Source organism: Schistocerca americana, chromosome 2, assembly GCF_021461395.2.
Source record: "Schistocerca americana isolate TAMUIC-IGC-003095 chromosome 2, iqSchAmer2.1, whole genome shotgun sequence".
NCBI classification, from domain to species: Eukaryota; Metazoa; Arthropoda; class Insecta; order Orthoptera; family Acrididae; genus Schistocerca; species Schistocerca americana.
In genome coordinates this window covers 432,426,011-432,446,010 of record NC_060120.1, presented here as the reverse complement: position 1 = coordinate 432,446,010, position 20,000 = coordinate 432,426,011, and the positions used below count along the sequence as shown (strand labels likewise).

General features: G+C 40.1%; 1 protein-coding gene across 1 annotated transcript in view; it reads left to right on the top strand.

Moving 5' to 3' along the window:
- Positions 1-20,000, top strand: part of LOC124595974 (T-cell activation inhibitor, mitochondrial-like) — a 338,719-nt gene that overhangs the window by 275,788 nt on the left and 42,931 nt on the right. The window contains exon 9 of the mRNA XM_047134917.1: positions 13,233-13,364. Coding sequence (XP_046990873.1) covers positions 13,233-13,364 — 132 coding nt within the window. The remainder of the gene's footprint in view (positions 1-13,232; positions 13,365-20,000) is intronic.

Sequence of the window (20,000 nt, the reverse complement as noted above, 5' to 3'; positions counted from 1 at the left end):
AATCATCTCATCATTTTCAAGGCACAAATGCAACAAGAGAGTGCTGTGCAAGGATGAGGGCCATGCCAAAAAAGAACCATACTAACACACACACACACACACACACACACACACACACACACACTCACACACCATACCGAACCACACAACCAAAAATGCTGAACATCAACAGTTATCAATAGTGAGTGTCAGTTAACACTGGGTAAACAAGCATCATTAACACTGCCTCTCTGTTGTTTAACCAAGGAAAGAGTAGGATTCCAAGTGGGATCTAAACAAAGACTCTATCTCTATATATAAAATCAGTTGCAATATTATGAAAAGGGAAGTTGCTACTCACCATATAGCGGAGATACCGAGTCACAGATAGGCACAACAAAAAGTCTGTCACAAGTAAAGCTTCCAGCCAGTAAGACCTTTGTCAAAAATGATGAAGGCCTTGCTGGCCGAAAGCTTTATTTGTGAAAGTCTTTTTGTTCTGCCTATCTGTGACTCAGCATATCTGCTATATGGGAGCAACAACTTTCCTTTTCATAATATTGTTATAAAATCAGTTCTCAACATCTTAATATCGCTCTCCAAATAGCTACAAGTGTATTCCAGAATCTCTGTGTTGTGGTGTTCCATAGGATGACCACTACCAAGGCAATGTTGTGCAATAGCAGATTTGCTCAGCTATTGTAAGTGTGTGTAGTGCGTATCCTCTGTATGCTGGCTCTCCACAGTCCTGATGTTCTGACCAATGTATGGCACATCATAACTGCATGGGATATGGTAGACACTAGCCTTGTGCAAAATAAGACTCTGAAATTGTTATCTTACCTAGGGACAATGGCAATGCTATAGTTGTGTTAGTCAAACAGGATTGTGTTCAGAAGACGAGTGTTTACTATCTGATCCAGCTTATTGCAGAGTCAGTGCGACCTGACAAAAAGGATTGAGAGGAAGACAAACAATCTCCTGAAGAAATGTTCCTTATCACAACAGACTATCAAGAGCCATAACTCTTATTCACAAGGAAGGGATTCAGCTTAGGCCTACTGTCAGTAACGTTGGTGCTTTAACATACATGTAGCAAAAAATCATGCTACTCTGTTAAACCCTCTAGTAAGTCAGTGTGTACACTGCATTAGGAACGTAGCAGATTTCTTGTATCAGTTAGAGAGATTGTGCTTGAATGAGTCTGATATTTTAGTAAGTTTTGATGTGGTCTCTCTCTCTCTCTCTCTCTCTCTCTCTCTCTCTCTCTCTCAGCATGCACATTCCGCTGTTTCACTTGTTACAGCTGGTTACAGATTAAGTTTGGTCTTGAATTAACTAAGCTGTTTTGACATGCAAGAATATCCATGTTTATGTTATTCAGTGCCCATTACTATGAGCAGACAGATGGATTTGGATGGGGAGCCTTTTGTCACCTATTATTGCCAATTTTCTTTATGGAAGATTATGAGAAATGTGCCCTGGAGCCAGCGATGCTGAAACCTGCATGCCTTATATGAAGCCAACTGTCACTGATTTGTATCTTCAGGCTGATAGTTCTCATCACCTGGCTCAGCGTGAAGAGATACTACATACTCGTATTTTGGTTGATAGGGGGCACGTCAAATCAGACCATGAAAGTTTGTCAGCTGAGTTAGCCCATCTCACTCACATTTTGCCAGAATGGGGTTAGTGAAATACAGATAAGATATGTTGTGGTATTGACCAACTGCGAATTGGGTGAGTGGTGAACATAAAGAGGTGATACTTAAGTCTGTGGCCTTGCAGCTTTACTCATGTAGCATTTTGAAAGAGTTGGTTGTATTCTGCAGGAACATGACGTAAAATGTGCTTTTCGGCCACCATAGAAGATTATGGCCCTTAGCCTCTGTAAAGAATGACCTCGGTTTCTGCAACACTGGTATCTACCACAACTCTTGCAGGTTGTGGCATATCATACAGTTTCTTTTTAACATATGGCTTACACAATCATAGGTCACAAGTACATATGTTAAACTGATACAAAATCAGACAAAATAATATGACACAGAGAAAGTACGTAATGAAAGCTGGAGAACCAAGAGTAGCTAAAAGATGTTGAGATAACCATTTTCCGTCACAGCTGGATATGGAATGACACAGCCAGTTTATTACTGCTGATGTTGCGTCGGCAATCTCTTCCCAGATACCCATGAATTTTCTTTCTGTGCAGTCACGTAAAATGTGCCCCAGCATTTGTTCCAGTGTTTTGAAGCCACGTTGGTCTGCACTGGTTATTCTCCATGTATATGTAGTGTTGCTTTTGTCATGGTGTGGCCAGTTCTGACACAACTGTTGGAGCTTCATATTTTTCTTGGTAGGTTCACTCCCAGTTACTGGAAGATCAGGTCTCTTTTACCTAACTTCTTATGTCCACAGAAGGGTGTCCATGGATTTATCTGTTCTTCTCTTAAATCATAGCTTTCTGGGCCTTTGTTTACCCAGATTGATTCTCTAGATTTTAATCAGGTGCATGGTAAATTGATCAGTATTTCATGAATTCGTAAGATCTTTGATGAAGGCACAACTTCACCTAGGCTTGCACTGCTTCATCACTATCAATGTGAAGTCCTTGAAGGTGTTCAGTAAATTGTGGAAACAGATGAAAATCAGATGGGTCCAAATCAAGAATGTAGGGACGAAGATCAGTGGTAGGGAACTCAAGGCATTAGATTGTTACAGATGTTGCAGCACTTATATCAGTGTGAAGTCCTTTAAATTATGGAAACAGATGAAAATCATATGGGGTCAAGTCAGGACTGTATGGATGATGAACAACGATAGCTACCCAAGGTGTCGGATTGTTGCAGATGTCGCAGAACGTGTATGGCATCTGGCATTGTCATACCGAAGGAGTGTGTGCTCCTTGTGTGGATGAACTCTTTGAATTCAAAACCTAATTACAGGATGCTGTTTCTCATAGTTACATTATACCCCACCATGTTACACACTATAATTTGGAGCTGTCTACCAGCAGAGGGCCGCAAATATATAGACATGAAGAATAAAGATGTAGAATGTCAATATCCTTTGTTTTATTTAGAAAGCTTTCATAGCTTTCACATAAAAAATTCAGAGGCTTTACTTCTCAGCAAGCCATCATGTTTTGAATGTGAAACAATGGATTTAGTGGGGCTGTCACTGGCCTGGCAACAATGGCTGCATTTTATCATTTTACAGGCTGATTTCATATCTGTGTAGCTTGAAAATACACAAGGGGCAAAAATAGCTAATACTGAGAAATCATGAAATAAAGTGTTTATTTAAAAAATAAAAACGGCCTCCGCAGGACAATGATTTCCTACACTATGTCACCCTTAAGCAGAACAGTCATACCATCTGTAGTAGTCACACATAACAATGAGAATATCATCTCATTACTGTAATTTCAATATAATCAGTGTTGACACTTAAGCAGCAAAAGCAAAAAGTGTCAGTTAGCGGTAAGTTAAGACAGAGAAAATACAACGTAATGATTAGAGGCTCACCAAGCTTTGTGTGGGGTGTATTGAAAACCCCTATAGACTATCAGAATACTCATATGAGAATTATCAAGGTATAATTATTAGAACATACACACATCAAAAAAAGTTTTGCATCATCCTGGTTCCCAGAACTCCTGAAGATAGACATTGAGTGTGGATATTGTCTCACAGACACAGTCCCTTTGACTGTTCAGAGATGTCACTAAACCTGCCCAAAGATGTAAACAACTATGCATGAACAGTGCCTATTAGATGGAAGGGGTGTGACAGCTGATCGATTCCAGTCATTCCACCAGGAAGGAGATACACGGCCCGTGTTGTCTGTAGTTCAACAATGCGTAGATGGTCAATACTGTGGTTTGATTGTGCCCGCATTGTACTTTATGCCAGGAAGGGCTCTCAACAAGGGAAGTGTCCAGGCGTCTTGGAGTGAACCAAAGCGATGTTGGTCAGACATGGAGGAGATACAGACAGACAACCATGACGCCATGCAGGGCGGTAGAGATGGGCCCAACAACATGCCGAATGGACCGCTCAGGACTGGCATAATGTTCTCTTCACCGATGAGTGTCGTATATGTCTGCAACCAGACAGTCGTCAGAGATGTGTTTGGAGGCAACCTAGTCAGGCTGAACGCCTGGGACACTGTCCAGCGAGTGCAGCAAGGTGGAGGTTCCCTGCTGTTTTAGGGTAGCATTATGTGGGGCTGACGTACGCCATTGGTGGTCATGGAAGGCGTCGTAATGGCTGATACGTGAATGCCATTGTTCAACCAATAATGCAACCGTATTGGCAGTATATTGGTGAGGGATTCGCCTTCATGGATGACAATTTGCGCCCCCATAATGCACACCTTGTGAATGACTTCCTTCAGGATAATGACATCGCTTGACTAGGGTGGCCAGTATGTTCTCCAGACATGAACACTATTGAACATGCCTGAGATGGATTTAAAAGGGCTGTTTATGGATGCTGTGACCCACCAACCACTCTAAAGGATCTACATCAAATAGCCGTTGAGGAGAGGAACAATCTGGACCAACAGTGCCTTGATGAACTTGTGGGTGGTACGCCATGACGAATACAGGCATGCATCAGTGCAAGAGAGTGTGCTACTGGGTATTAGAGGTACCTATGTGTACAGCAATCTGGACCACCACCTATGTATGGTGGTACAACATTCAATGTGTGGTTTTCATGAGCAATAAAAAGGGCAGAAAGGATGTTTATGTCGATCTCTATTCGCATTTTCTGTACATGTTCTGGAACTCTCGGAACCAAGGTAATCCAATTTTTTTTTATGTGTGTATTTCTACATTAATTCTAGCAGCTGAGTATAACTCAATCATTCATGCCAATTTTAATTTCAAACCATCTACTCATGACATGCATAATGTGTTTCGAACTATTCTGACTCTTGCGTTGCCTGCCTTGTGAAATTCACCAGTGTTGTGATGCCCAATAATTAGAACTGAATGCAGATGCACACAAATCTTATCACTTATCACTATTGTGTGGGGATTGATTTCTTCTTTGAAGTATGCTATTGAATGGGATTAATCTCTTCTCAGTAGCATGTTTCTCACTACAGTAATTAGTGAACTATGTAGGGACTTCAGAAAGTAAGTTACACATCATTCAACATGAAGACCATTGCACAAGAGCGTGGTGCATTGTCAAAAGAGGGTACATGATCTAGGTTTCCTGCAGTCATAGTTCTGCTATGATGAGGCTAACAGGTGCTTCACACTGTGTGATTGAAATTGTCTAGGAACAGGAAACAAACTCCAAAGTTGAAGTACATGGAACAGTACAGTTCTTGTGAGCAAAGTGTCTTAACAGTGCTCAGATTCACCATGAAAATCTGAAAGTATATGCATCAAATGCAGTGTCTCATCCAATTGTAGTGAAAGAGTGCCAACAGCTTGACCGAGGCTACGCAGACATGGGTAATACTGAGCCATCATGCCATCCAGATCTTTTACAGCAAGCTGAAAGAGTGTTGGGGTGGGGAGAGGGGGGAGGGGATTTTTCAACAATCTACATCTACATGTACATTTATACTCCGCAAGCCACCCAACGGTGTGTGGCGGAGGGCACTTTACATGCCACTGTCATTACCTCCCTTTTCTGTTCCAGTCGCGTATGGTTCACGGGAAGAACGACTGTCTGAAAGCCTCTGTGTGCGCTCGAATCTCTCTAATTTTACATTCTTGATCTCCTCGGGAGGTATAAGTAGGGGGAAGCAATAAATTCGATACCTCATCCAGAAACGCACTCTCTCAAAACCTGGCGAGCAAGCTACACCGCGATGCAGAGCGCCTCTCTTGCAAAGTCTGCCACTTGAGTTTGCTAAACATCTCCGTAACGCTATCACGGTTACCAAATAACCCTGTGACAAAACACGCCGCTCTTCTTTGGATCTTCTCTATCTCCTCCGTCAACCCGATCTGGTACGGATCCCACACTGATGAGCAATACTCAAGTATGGGTGGAACGAGTGTTTTGTAAGCCACCTCCTTTGTTGATGGACTACATTTTCTAAGGGCTCTCCCAATGAATCTCAACCTGGTACCCCGCCTTACCAACAATTAATTTTATGTGATCATTCCACTTCAAATCGTTCCACACGCATACTCCCAGATATTTTACAGAAGTAACTGCTACCAGTGTTTGTTTCGCTATCAAATAATCATACAATAAAGGAGCCTTCTTTCTATGTATTCGCAATACATTACATTTATCTATGTTAAGGGTCAGTTGCCACTCACTGCACCAAGTGCCTATCCGCTGCAGATCTTCCTGCATTTCGCTACAATTTTCTAATGCTGCAACTTCTCTGTATACTACAGCATCATCTGCGAAAAGCTGCATGGAACTTCCGACACTATCTACTAGGTCATTTATATATATTGTGAAAATCAATGGTCCCATAACACTCCCCTGTGGCACGCCAGAGGTTACGTTAACGTCTGTAGACGTCTCTCCATTGATAGCAACATGCTGTGTTCTGTTTGCTAAAAACTCTTCAATCCAGCCACACAGCTGGTCTGATATTCCGTAGGCTCTTACTTTGTTTATCAGGCGACAGTGTGGAACTGTATCGAATGCCTTCTGGAAGTTAAGGAAAATAGCATCTACCTGGGAGCCTGTATCTAATATTTTCTGGGTCTCATGAACAAATTAAGCGAGTTGGGTCTCACACGATTGCTGTTTCCGGAATCCATGTTGATTCCTACAGAGTAGATTCTGGGTTTCCAAAAACGACATGATACGCAAGCAAAAAACATGTTCTAAAATTCTACAACAGATCGACGTCAGAGATATAGGTCTATAGTTTTGCGCATCTGCTCGACGACCCTTCTTGAAGACTGGGACTACCTGTGCTCTTTTCCAATCATTTGGAACCTTCCGTTCCTCTAGAGACTTGCGGTACACGGCTGTTAGAAGGGGGGCAAGTTCTTTTGCGTACTCTGTGTAGAATCGAATTGGTATCCCATCAGGTCCAGTGGACTTTCCTCTGTTGAGTGATTCCAGTTGCTTTTCTATTCCTTGGACACATATTTCGAGAATATTCACACAACAATTCTTGAATAGCGCCTTGGCCAAGGAGCAAATTTCTATTGTTGGGGTAGAACATTCAATTGCTTACATATACTTGGCAACCATGTTCAAAAATAGTGTTATGTATGTGTGTCACTTTGAAGCATACTGCAGTATTCAGTAAAAGTTACATAGCCTGCCATAATAATGTGCAACCTACTTTTTAAAGGCCCCTTGTAACATAGTGTTTGATATGCTGAAGGACACAGTAATAGCTGCTTTAAGATGACATTTATTTCAAAAGTTTTAGTGTGGTTTTTGCACTTCTAATGACTTCCTAGAGCATGTTGTGTCATAAGTAAAAATTTTAAATTATGAATAAAAAATGTCGTGTGACTAGGGCCTCCCGTTGGGTAGACCGTTCGCTGGGTGCAAGTCTTTCGAGTTGACGCCACTTTGGCGATTTGTGTGTCGATGGGGATGAGATGATGATGAGTAGAACAACACAACACCCAGTCCCTGGGAAAATCTCCGACCCAGCTGGGAATCGAACCCGGGCCCTTAGGATTGACATTCTGTCTCGCTGACCACTCAGCTACCGGGGGCAGACAATTATGAATGACATAGCTAAAAAACACTCACACACTAAAGTATTGGAGTGCTGATTGCAGAATATGTCTTGGGGGAAATCATTTTGAGCATCTGGCTTAGAACTATATCTTGGCTTCAAACCAGAGACTGGGATTGTTTCTGGGTACAATTTTGCAACTAGGGAACTGTGCTTGCACCCCATGTGCATTGCTGGCTACTTTCGCGAGTTGAACCAACTGTCTAAAGAAACTATTTTAGCCATTCATTTTGTATTCATAGCAATAACAGAATACCTAATCAGAAGAGTTTATATCAGGAAGCCCGTTATGTAGTTATGAATCTACAGCCATTTCTGATGATTTTTCATGGGAGTAATATAGCATTTTACAGCAGAGCATATTACATGATTATTGATAAGTAATATGCATACTAGTACCAGAAAGCCATGGACACTCGGCCATAAATAGTGTAGAATGGTTGCAGTTGTGTTATCCGCTGGCTCCGTTGAATAAACTCAAAGTGATGTAAGAAAACCATGGAAACCCAAATCTGGATGGCTGGACAGAGTGAACCCGATCCAGATATTAGGTCAGTACCCTAAGAGCGCCGGCCGCTCTGGTCGAGCGGTTCTAGGCACTTCAGCCTGGAACAACACGACTGCTTCGGTCACAGGTTCGAATCCTGCCTGACTGATGACCTCAGATGTTAAGTCCCATAGTGCTTAGAGCCATTTGAACCATTTTGAACCCTAAGAGCTTCACTACCTCATTTGGTTGGGGCTATTATACAGTTTTCTTTGTTTTACACACAAATAGCTTATGATGACTAATAACATAAAAATATAGTTCTACTCTTTATTGCCACACACATGAAGGACACCCATTGATAATTTCTGGACCATGAAACTGTTGCTGTGCCCCTTGTGATGACTACAACCTGTTTGGACAACCAATACAAGTATGCTCCATGTTTACTGTACTCCCTGTCTTCCTCTCTCACTTGAAGAAACTGTCACCAAAGCATTATTATGATGCACTGTAGATCCTGAATCATGACTTTCTTGCAAAAACTGTTATCATATGTGGGAATGCAACAGTGTGTTGTAGTTAACCCCTGTCATTATTACCCCCAACTCTGAGTACTCCAGGTAATCTTTTACTGCAGCATATGGGTTAGTTATTAGGAAATTTTTAGCTGCCTTTCTGAAAAGCTGAATTTTAGTAATTTCTTTCATTTCCATGGGAAATTTATGATACAATTTTATTACGAAATAGAAAATGCTGTTTTGAACTTTTTGTTTGTTTCTCCTTGGTGAGGGTAAGCCCATATTACCTTTTTTATTGTTATGTATAGAACTGTTAGTGAAATACTCAGCAATGTTACCTCTGATATGCACCATAGATTGGTAGATGTGCATACTTGGTGCAGTAAGGATGTCCAGTGACTTACAGTAAGCCCAATTAATGCTTCTAGTTATTATTCTGATGATCTCTTTCTGAAGTTAAAAAATGTGTGTCCATGTTTCATGCCTTTAATCCCCAGAAAAGAAACCAAGAATAGTAAGAATAGTACAGGGTGTTCAAAAGAGGAGTCTCTGATTTCAAAATTAAATATCTTGAAAACTAAGATTGAGAGATGAATGCAAGAACAGCATATATATCGTGAAAGCTGTAAAATTTGATACAGAAATTTCGAAATAGTTTGAAACCCTGTTAAAAGATGGCACTGTAATCAAAATGCACAGTTCCTATAAATAGTGGGGTGCAGCTCAGAACGATCAGTTCCACTGTCAAAACATGAAAGGAGGTTAGCATTCCGAAGAAAGAGCTTGAAATCGTGTATTCTATTGAACAAAATGTGTTTTTGGTATTGGAATACCACACGTTAGAACACATTCCTATAGTAACAAGGCAAAGTTTTCAAACATGATTTAGTGTTACAGAAAGACCCAATGTGACAACCTTTTGCAAACTCATTGTCAAATTCCAATGGACAGATAGCATGGCTGATGATTTAGCAGGACCCAGGTAAACTGTAGTTACTCATGAAAATGTTGACATGGTTTCTGGAATTATTCAGCAAAATCCAAGGAAATCTATCTGAAGAATTGCAGCATCAACTGCTTTGAAGCATTCCAGAGTGCAGAAAATACTGAGACAGAGACTACCATGTTTTCATTCAAAATCCAAATCCATAAGGCCATACCTGTATGAGCTGTGCGACAGTGGGGTGACTTGGCAAATCAGATTCCCAAAACAATTGGTAATGAAGGATTTGATGTTGGCTGTGTCTGGTTCACAGATGGAGCACACTTCCACTTGAATGAAGTTATGAATAAACAAAACTGGTGAATTTGGGGTTCTGAAAATCCACATTTGTTTGTAGCAAAACCACTGTAATCTCTCAAAGGTACTGTTTTGGCTGCAGTATGCAGAAGATACATTATTGGCCATTTTTCCATGTGATATATCATCACCAGTGAACATTATGTTGCAATTTTGGACAGTTTGTCTCACACAAATAACCTTAGAGGATCGACCTTGCAACAAGTGGTTCATGCAAGATGGGCCAGACCACAACGCACCAAACAGGTGTTTTGTTTTCATGATAAATACTTTGGGAATAAAGTTGTTGTAATGGATTACTGCAAATTTAGTGGTGCAGGGATGGATTTGTCCCCATTTTCCCCCAATCCGACTCCTTGTGGCTACTTTTTGTGGGGTACATTGAAAGAGACAGTTTATTGGAACCATCTCACCTTGCTGAACATTCTTCAGTTGACAATCTGTGTGGCTTGTGAATCTATTTATGCACAGACACTACAGTATGTGGTGGCAAATTTCGTTGTTCATATGCATCACCTCTTAATGCGAGCGGACGACATTTCGAAAAGCGTGTGATATGATTGCAATGACTGTTTGCAGGGGATGAGTTTAATTATGGGTTCTGATACTGTATGAGGTGCACAGCATACAGTACAGTACCACCTGTTAGCAGCTTTTCAAACTACTTGGAAACTTCTGTATGAATTTCACAATAAACACGCCTCATTTTGCACTCATCTATCAGTCTTAGTTTTTTAAGATATCTAATCTTGAAGTCAGGATCCCCTTCACTGGACATACTGTATGTCACCAAGAGATACTGGCTTTTACAAATGGATGATAAAATGCTAATTGCATAACATGCTGATGACATTATTTTTGCCATTATCTTCTGTGCTCATCCCATGTTGATTGATTAAGAGTATTCATACCTAAAAACTTTGTGCTTGTCAGACAGTCTATAGTTTTTCCACCTATTCCTAATGTGATGGAGTTGTTTTCTCTCTTTGTATTGAAGTACATATTGTTCATTTTTTAAACATTCAGTCTATTATTTAATGCCCAACAGTAAACATTCTAGAGGGTTTCTTTTGCTTTCCCTAATAGGAGCCCTGGTGTTATATCAGTGACTATGATGTTGTTGTCACTACCAAAGAGAACTTTTTCTCCAAGCCTTGCACTATGTAGGAAGTCATTCATATATATTAAGAATAGGAGCAGACTCTATATACTTTCCTGAGAAATACCTTTGTTTGTGTTTCTTGTCTGACAACTATTTAAAACCTTATCATCAATAGACATATGGACTGTTTCTACTTTTTGCACACTGCTTTCCGAGTAAGGCTGGAAGCACTCTTTCAGTATTTCTCTTGCATCTAGTGCTTCTAGCTTGTTTCACAGTATTTTATGGCCAACGGTGTCAAAAGCCATGCGCACGTCTAAGAATATACCTGTCAAGAGCTTCAGGTACCACTATTGTGAACTCAGTGATGGCCAGTATTGTATTTCTGCCACTTCAGAAACCAAACTATGCTTCCAGAATGAGATTTTCACTCTGCAGCGGAGTGTGTGCTGATATGAAACTTCCTGGCAGATTAAAACTGTGTGCCCGACCGAGACTCGAACTCGGGACCTTTGCCTTTCACGGGCAAGTGCTCTACCATCTGAGCTACTGAAGCATGACTCACGCCCGGTACTCACAGCTTTACTTCTGCCAGTATCTCATCTCCTACCTTCCAAACTGTACAGAAGCTCTCCTGCGAATCCTTTATTTCAGGAGTGCTATTTCTGCAAGGTTTGCAGGAGAGCTTCTGTAAAGTTTGGAAGGTAGGAGAGAAGATACTGGCAGAAGTAAAGCTGTGAGTACCGGGCATGAGTCGTGCTTCGGTAGCTCAGATGGTAGAGCACTTGCCCGTGAAAGGCAAAGGTCCCGAGTTCGAGTCTCGGTCGTGCACACAGTTTTAATCTGCCAGGAAGTTTCAAACTATGCTTGTTTAATCCTCCTTATCATGGGGGTGAATATGACTCCATAAGCACACTGACAATATATTTATCTCCCTTGTTTTCCAAAGTATTGTTTTCAAAATATATGACTGTCCCTATGAGTCACTTGTATCCAGGATGTTTCATTCATTTTTATATTTACAATAAATTAAAGTTTATTCATGGTTTTTGCATTGAGTACCACGAAGGTCAGTATGACCCCAGTTTAAATTGTTTGTTAGTTCCTTGAATGTAACATTTGCGAAAATAGAATGATGACTGTTATATTTAACAGCTGTTATACAAAAAACTTGCAGCAGCGAAAATATTATTTCCTACTTATTTTTGTGCTCATTGTTAGCGTTTCTCAAATCAGCTGTTGTAACACCTTCCTAGTACCACTGTGGTCAATATGAACCTATATGCACATTATAAAATCATATATCCCTTGTTTTCAAAGCTATTTTTTTTTTTCTAAATACATGGCTTTCTCTTTCTGAATCAGTTGTATCCAGCTATACTTTTTTCAGTTTCATATTTACAACACATTATAATTTATTTTATGTCTTTAATGATGAGTATGACTAGGGGCCAATATGACCACAATTTAAATTTATTTTTGTTTCTTGAATATAGTATGTGTGAAAATAGAATCCTTAATGTTACACTAAAAATTGTAATTTACATTTTGACGTTAGTTCTTTAAAGTATTATGAATATACCTGGTGTAAATTACTAGAGGTCTGTTTGACCCCAGTGGTACTAAGTGAGAGAAAAAAATATTACCAGTAGGATGGTTAAAGAGGTTATATGTATATTAGCACAGTGTATGCCAGACAGCCACGTGCCTCATGTTCATTGTACTTCTTTTATTACATTGTTTGCCTGGGTCATTTACCAATGCTTGGTTGACTTCACTGGTTGCTCTCCATTCAAATAGTAAGGGCACAGTTTAGTCATCAGAAAAAATGTGGGGCAACGACATCCACCTGTGTTACCCCTCTGATACTGCACTAGTTCTTTGTTATCATTTATCACTTTCGTGGCCCTGTGTATATAATGATACTGTTATATGTCAAAGTAAACACTTTTACCTGTTTGAATAATTTCTGTACAAGCTTTTGAGCATTTTAATCATGTGAATTTTCCAAAATTAGTGTATGAAACTAACTTCTTCATGTTTGTGAATTGTGTTTTTGTGTGCATTTCAGTTTTTATTATAAACAGATTGATCGTAGGGATGATGATGATGATGATGGTGTAATAGTTGTTCCTATTCATCACCCAGGGAAGCAGGCCCATTGATGTTGTCTCCTACTGGGCAGTTCATAGTTCCTGCATCATGCCCTGGTTTTCTTGTTGTCAATTTTATAGACGGAAACATGGAAAAAGCTGAAGAACTCCTTGTCTGCTACCAACAGTAAGTCATTTCATTTACAGTTAGCTCTCCTCATTTGTTTCACTTTGGACACTAAACTGAATTTTTTTCTGAGTTCAGAAATTTTGTAATTAAAGATACATTCTCCTGTATTCCATTTTATTTTGTATGCAGAAAGATTACATGATAAGGTCTCTCAAATTAAATATCTTAAGGATCAGGAATATTTATGTCTTATCAAAACTGAAAATATGGAATCATTTGCAGATCACAAGGTTTATATTTTGTAAATGAAATGCAAATATATTCTGCACTTGGGTGAATGTTATGTAAACATTTTTGATTTATGATTCTATGATATCTACACATACTGAACAACATTAGTCTTTCATACAGAATATTTACATGGTGAGTATATGGTTTCCAGAAGAGTGAAGTAGTATACAAGTAGCAAAATAAGAGAAATCCAGAAATGCTTCAGTCAAAATTTGTAAACCAGAATAGTTTCTGATAGTCAGCAGTTTGTTACAACACCTTTCAAGTAGTCAGTAGTAGAATAAGCAGCCTCTTGCTACAATATGTGCATAATGGTTGATTGCTGACTAAACTATTGAACAAAACAGTCCATTCACCAGAAGATATGAAAATCTCAGTCAAGTCTCACACATAACGTACTAGACTGTGAAATATTTCACTAGGTTTTTATTACCTTGTCTGAGCTATCCTGTCAACTTTATAACATTTGGATGGAATATGATAACACAGATGCACTGCAATGTACTTGGTGTTTCGTGTATTTACATCAAATTCTATCTTCAGTAAAAAATAAACACCTCCTCTAGTATAAATTTGAAGGAAGAAAAGATTGCAGTCCAGTAATAAATGGCCCTACAGCACAAAACTCGCAATTTGGCAATAACAATCCACTGTGACTTCCGTAAAGATAGAATTATATTAAGAAAAAGTGATAAATATGTGTCAGAATTACTGCTCAGCATTTATTTTCAGAAGGTAGAATGTTTAGTACTGTTGCTAGACACACAAAAAAGTAAAATGATGACATTATCCTAACTTTTGGCACTATTAGTTCCTTCTTTGGTGAGGAGAGAGGGATAGAGTGGGAAAGAAGGACAGAGAGGTCACTCAGACTCCAGAATCTGTAGGACCCATCTTGTTCTCATTACAAGAGGGTCCATCTCACTGTGGGATCTTTTCTAAGAAGTCTTTGCTTGTAGGAAAGGGAGAGGGGAGAGCAGGCTAGAACATGGCAGAGGGGTGGTGTGGGTAGAAGGAGGGACAGCAGAGGAAAGGTTTTGGAAAATTTCTGTTGATGCAGAACATGAAGCTTATGGTAGTGCAGGAAACTTCTAGGAAAATCACTAAAAAAGTAGTGCAGGGCAAAAAGGAAGGATCCTCCCCCTTTACCTTCCACTTTCCTGGAGAAGGTATGGCCAGGGAAAAAAAAAAACCTTGTTTTGTACAGCTGAATGCCTAAGCAGATTGGGGCTTAATATCAGGTATTGGGACACCTAACACTTCCTGACACCTTACATTGTGGGTTTGCAACCCATCACTATTAGCTAAGGGTCTTGGAATGCAGTAAGGTTGCCTTGGTTCCCAGTACATCTCCGAGATACAGGGGACTGGGGAACACCAAGGGTAATTTGCATTGCACATCATTTAGGTAGTCGAGAGTCAAGTTAGTATACATGCTTGCTTGATTTTCTTCACATTGACTTTCAGAGCTCCTCATAAGAAAAGGACAAAAAAAAGGTCATCCCTCTGAGCATTCGTAAGTATCTCCTGCTAATTCTTAGCAACCATTTTCCTTTTAATTTTTGAGGGGGATATATCCTGACAAGTTTGTGGTATTGTTTTAATACTTTGGAGATTGTCTTTCATCTATTAAAAATCAATGTCATCATCACAAAAATATGAAATTTTATTTGGTTATGTATGTGGCGAGTTTGAGATGCAAAAAAAAAAAAAAAAAAAAAAAAAAAAGAAGAAGAAGGAGCTGAATTTTAGTATGTAATTGCTCGAGATGATGCATCGCATTGTTGAGAGATGGAAGTTGTTAAACGTAAATTTATTTAATTGACAATAGCTGTTTCTATTTATTGCAAGTTTTTTGTTAGTGTCTACTCTGACTCATACCACATGCCTGAAGGTTGTCCTCTTTGATGAGATCTTTGTACTTTGGTGACTGAATGTATGAATAAATGAACTAGCTTTAGTTTACATTAATTGCCTTTAATTAAGACATCTCATTGTATTACAATCTATGGAAATTTAACATTAGCAATCTGAAATTAGACTTTCTAAAGCTTAAGCTTTCACCTCCTTCATTTGTTCCAGTCAATGAAGGAATTGTCTATTCAAAATTTTAACTTAATGAAACAAAGGCAAGGCAACTCCTAAAGAATGACAAGTTCTCAAATGTTCTACTGGAAAGCAACTTTTTTCATATAAGTTTATTTCAGTTATTTTGTTTGCAATGACTTTCAGCTACTTTCCTGGAAATTGTCAGTTTTCATTAATTTAATTAACATATGATCTTAATTTCTGATAGTATGTAATTTGCTATTGCTAAGATTATATTGAGGTCAGGATGTGACCCGAAAGGATGATGGGTGAATGGGGCTGTTGGCAAGTCAGGATGGAGTGGTTTTCCTGTGATGGAACATGAGTGCAGTGGTGGTGGTCAGTAAAACATCCCTCATTAGTACACTTCTTTATTTATGACAATTACAAAGATGGATTTGTAGCTTGAGAGGAGGCTGGTGCTCTTGGTAACACAGTCAGCCTCAGTCGCTGGAGTTTGTCAGCGACAGTGGTAACCCATTAGGAAGGTGGTGTGTCCTGGGGGCTGCATGTGCTTGTGTCAGTGCAACCACAGATTCGGCATTGTTGGTGATGAGTGGAAGGAAACACCCCAGGCCATCTGGCTGCTCGCGTTGCAACAGCATGCAACACTTCGGATCAGACAATGCAAACCCACATCTTCTGGCATGGCTGAAGAGTGTGCCGTGAGCTTGTTCTGGGTACTGCACAGCGACAGTGTAGGCCCACATTGGCCAGTGGATAAGGACAGCACAGCTGGACAGCTAGGTGGCCCAGGCTCAAACCCATGGCCAACCAACAAGGTGGCCGTCAGCAGAAAGTAGTCATCCAGTGAGTAACTCGACTGAGCGATGGTGCCAGGTTGACTGCCCCAGTAACCATAGCAGGCTGTAAAAGCCGGGTGCTACTGTTGGGCAATAGTGACTTCATATGCTTCAGTTTTCCTTGTACTCAGCTTCTTTGGAAGCCCTGCAGTATTTGTAAGATGTTTCAGCTTGGGATTTCAGAGACACTGGTTGGTGTCTTCCTCTTTGTCAGTGTCCTGAATGAGTGTGCTTGCTTCCTGAATATGTGCTTTTTTCACATGGCAACAGGTCATCAGATTAATGAACACTTGTCTCTCTACAATGCTATTCTGCTGATTGGCATAGGAACAGTTCATCCCCCCCCCCCCCCCCCCCCCCAAAGTCATGGTGAAATACTCCTACCCCATTTGAAAAATCCAGTCACTGATTTGTGACCAATTTACATTTTTGGACAAGAGAATCTTAACATGTGTTTCATGAGTTGCCATAAAAAACACAATATTCCCTGCTCTCCCTACTTTAATTCAATGTAAACCACATGGTTCATTGGCTGCTTAATAACTTGAATGACGTTTTCTAAGATTGCCGCTTTCCACTTGAGCTAGGTACAGTTTATGCAAAGTAGAGTCATAACAACAATGGTGCCAAAACTGAGACATGCATTGTCATGATTTATGTTGCTGCTTTTCTTGGTATCACCACACAAACAGAACAGTACAACACCTTGGACTATATCAAATGTGTTGTGTCATGCAGGGATATTATCAATATTCCCAAGGAAAAACTGAAGGGTGAGTGGGCTCAAGCGTGTGTGTGTGTGTGTGTGTGTGTGTGTGTGTGTGTGTGTGTGTGTGTGTGTGTGTGTTTTTTTTTTTTTAAGTGCATTATCTGAAAACTACCTTCAGCAGTTAAACAGAGAACTGACTCATGGTGATAACATATTAGACCTTCTGGTGACAAACAGACCCGCTTGACGGCTCAACGCAAAAGTTTTATCTCGAGTACAGATAGTGTTGCGGATCAGTGGACAAAGTTCAAAACCATCCTACAATGTGCATTAGATGAGAATGTGCCAAGCAAGATCGTAAGAGATGGAAAAGAGCCACCGTGGTACAACAACCGAGTTAGAAAACTGCTATGGAAGCAAAGGGAACTTCACAGCAAACATAAACATAGCCAAAGCCTTGCAGACAAACAAAAATTACACAAAGCGAAATGTAGTGTGAGGAGAGCTATGTGAGAGGCATTCAGCGAATTCGAAAGTAAAGTTCTATGTACTGACTTGGCAGAAAATCCTAATAAATTTTGGTCTTATGTCAAAACGGTAGGTGGATCAAAACAAAATGTCCAGACACTCTGTGACCAAAATGGTACTGAAACAGAGGATGACAGACTAAAGGTCGAGATACTAAATATCTTTTTCCAAAGCTGTTTCACAGAGAAAGAGTGCATTGTAGTTCCTTCTCTAGATTGTCGCATAGATGACAAAATGGTAGATATCGAAATAGATGACAGAGGGATAGAAAAACAATTAAAATTGCTAAAAAGAGGAAAGGCCCCTGGACCTGATGGGATACCAGTTCAGTTTTACAAAGAGTACGCGAAGGAACTTGACCCCATTCTTGCAGTGGTGTACCGTAGGCCTCTAGAAGAGTATAGCGTTCCAAAAGATTGGAAAAGGGCACAGGTCATCCCCATTTTCAAGAAGGAATGTCCAACAGATGTGCAGAACTATAGACCCATATCTCTAATTTTGATCAGTTGTAGAATTTTGGAACACGTATAATGTTAGAGTATAATGACTTTTCTGGATACTAGAAATCTACTCTGTAGGAATCAGCATGGGTTTCAAAAAAGACGATCTTGTGAAACCCAGCTCGTGCTATTCGTCCACGAGACTCAGATGGCCATAGACATGGGTTCCCAGGTGGATGCCATGTTTCTTGACTTCTGCAAGGCGTTTGGTACAGTTCTCCACAGACATTAAATGAACAAAGTAAGAGCATATGGACTATCAGATGAATTGTGTGATTGGATTGAAGAATTCCTAGATAACAGAATGCAGCATGTCATTCTCAATGGAGAGAACTCTTCTGAAGTAAGAGTGATTTCAAGTGTGCCACAGGGGAGTGTCGTAGGACTGTTGCTATTCACAATACATATAAATGACCTTGTGGATAACATCGGAAGTTCACTGAGGCGTTTTGCAGATGATGCTGTAGTATATTATGAGGTTGTAACAATAGAAAATTGTACTGAAATGCAGGAGGATCTGCAATGAACTGACACATGGTGCAGGGAATGGCAATTGAATCTCAATGTAGACAATTGTAATGTGCTGCAAATACATAGAAAGGAAGATCCTTTATCATTTAGCTACAATATAGCAGGTCAGCAACTGGAAGCAGTTAATTCCATAAATTACCTGGGAGTAGGTATTAGGAGTGATTTAAAATGGAATGACCATATAAAGTTGATTTTCGGTAAAGCAGATGCCAGACTGAGATTCATTGGAAGAATCCTAAGGAAATGCAGTCTGAAAACAAAGGAAGTAGGTTACAGTACACTTGTTTGCCCACTGCTTGAATACTGCTCACCGGTGTGGGATCTATACCAGATTGGGGTGATAGAAGAGATAGAGAAGATCCAATGGAGAGCAGTGTACTTCGTTACAGGATCATTTAGTAATCGTGAAAGTGTTACGGAGATGATAGATAAACTCCAGTGGAAGACTCTGCAAGAGAGACGCTCTGTAGCTCGGTATGGGCTTTTGTTGAAGTTTCGAGAACATACTTTCACCGAGGAGTCAAGCAGTATATTGCTCCCTCCTGCGTATATCTTGTGAAGAGACCATGAGGATAAAATCAGAGAGATTAGAGCCCACACACAGGCATACCGACAATCTTTCTGTCCATGAAGAATATGAGACTGGAATAGAAGGGAGAACCAATAGAGGTACTCAAGGTACCCTCTGCCACACACCGTCAGGTGGCTTGCGGAGTATGGATGTAGATGTAGATGTAGGTATAACTGATGTGAAAAACATCATGAAAAGGGAAATTGGACTCCTTTATTCTTACATTCAGTAGTGCTACATTTCCAGAACTTATCAAGGTAGGTTTCATTCACCTAGTCATGAGGCATTATGTACCCAGTCCAATACACTTTTTTAAATTCCTGCGCTTTGGGCACGTCACTGTAGTGTGTAAGGGAGAAGCCACTTGTGGCATATGTCATAAGGCTGTCCACGAAGGCGTCAGTTGTCTATTGTAGTGACTGCAGTATGTACCTTGAAGAACAGAAGGTACAGGAGCTGAAAACTATGAAGTGTGTTCTGTACTGTGAGGCTAAAAGGATCTGTGCAGCAATACAACCTCAAGCTTTCTCAACTTTGTTTGTTTCAGTTATCAGACAAATCTGTTCAGAAAGCCGATACCTCAACACGAACAGAAGTTCTCATTGGTAGCACAAGTACCAATGTTTATAAGTGCAGTTGCAATGGTCTATTGTTACTGTACCTTTAGTTCCC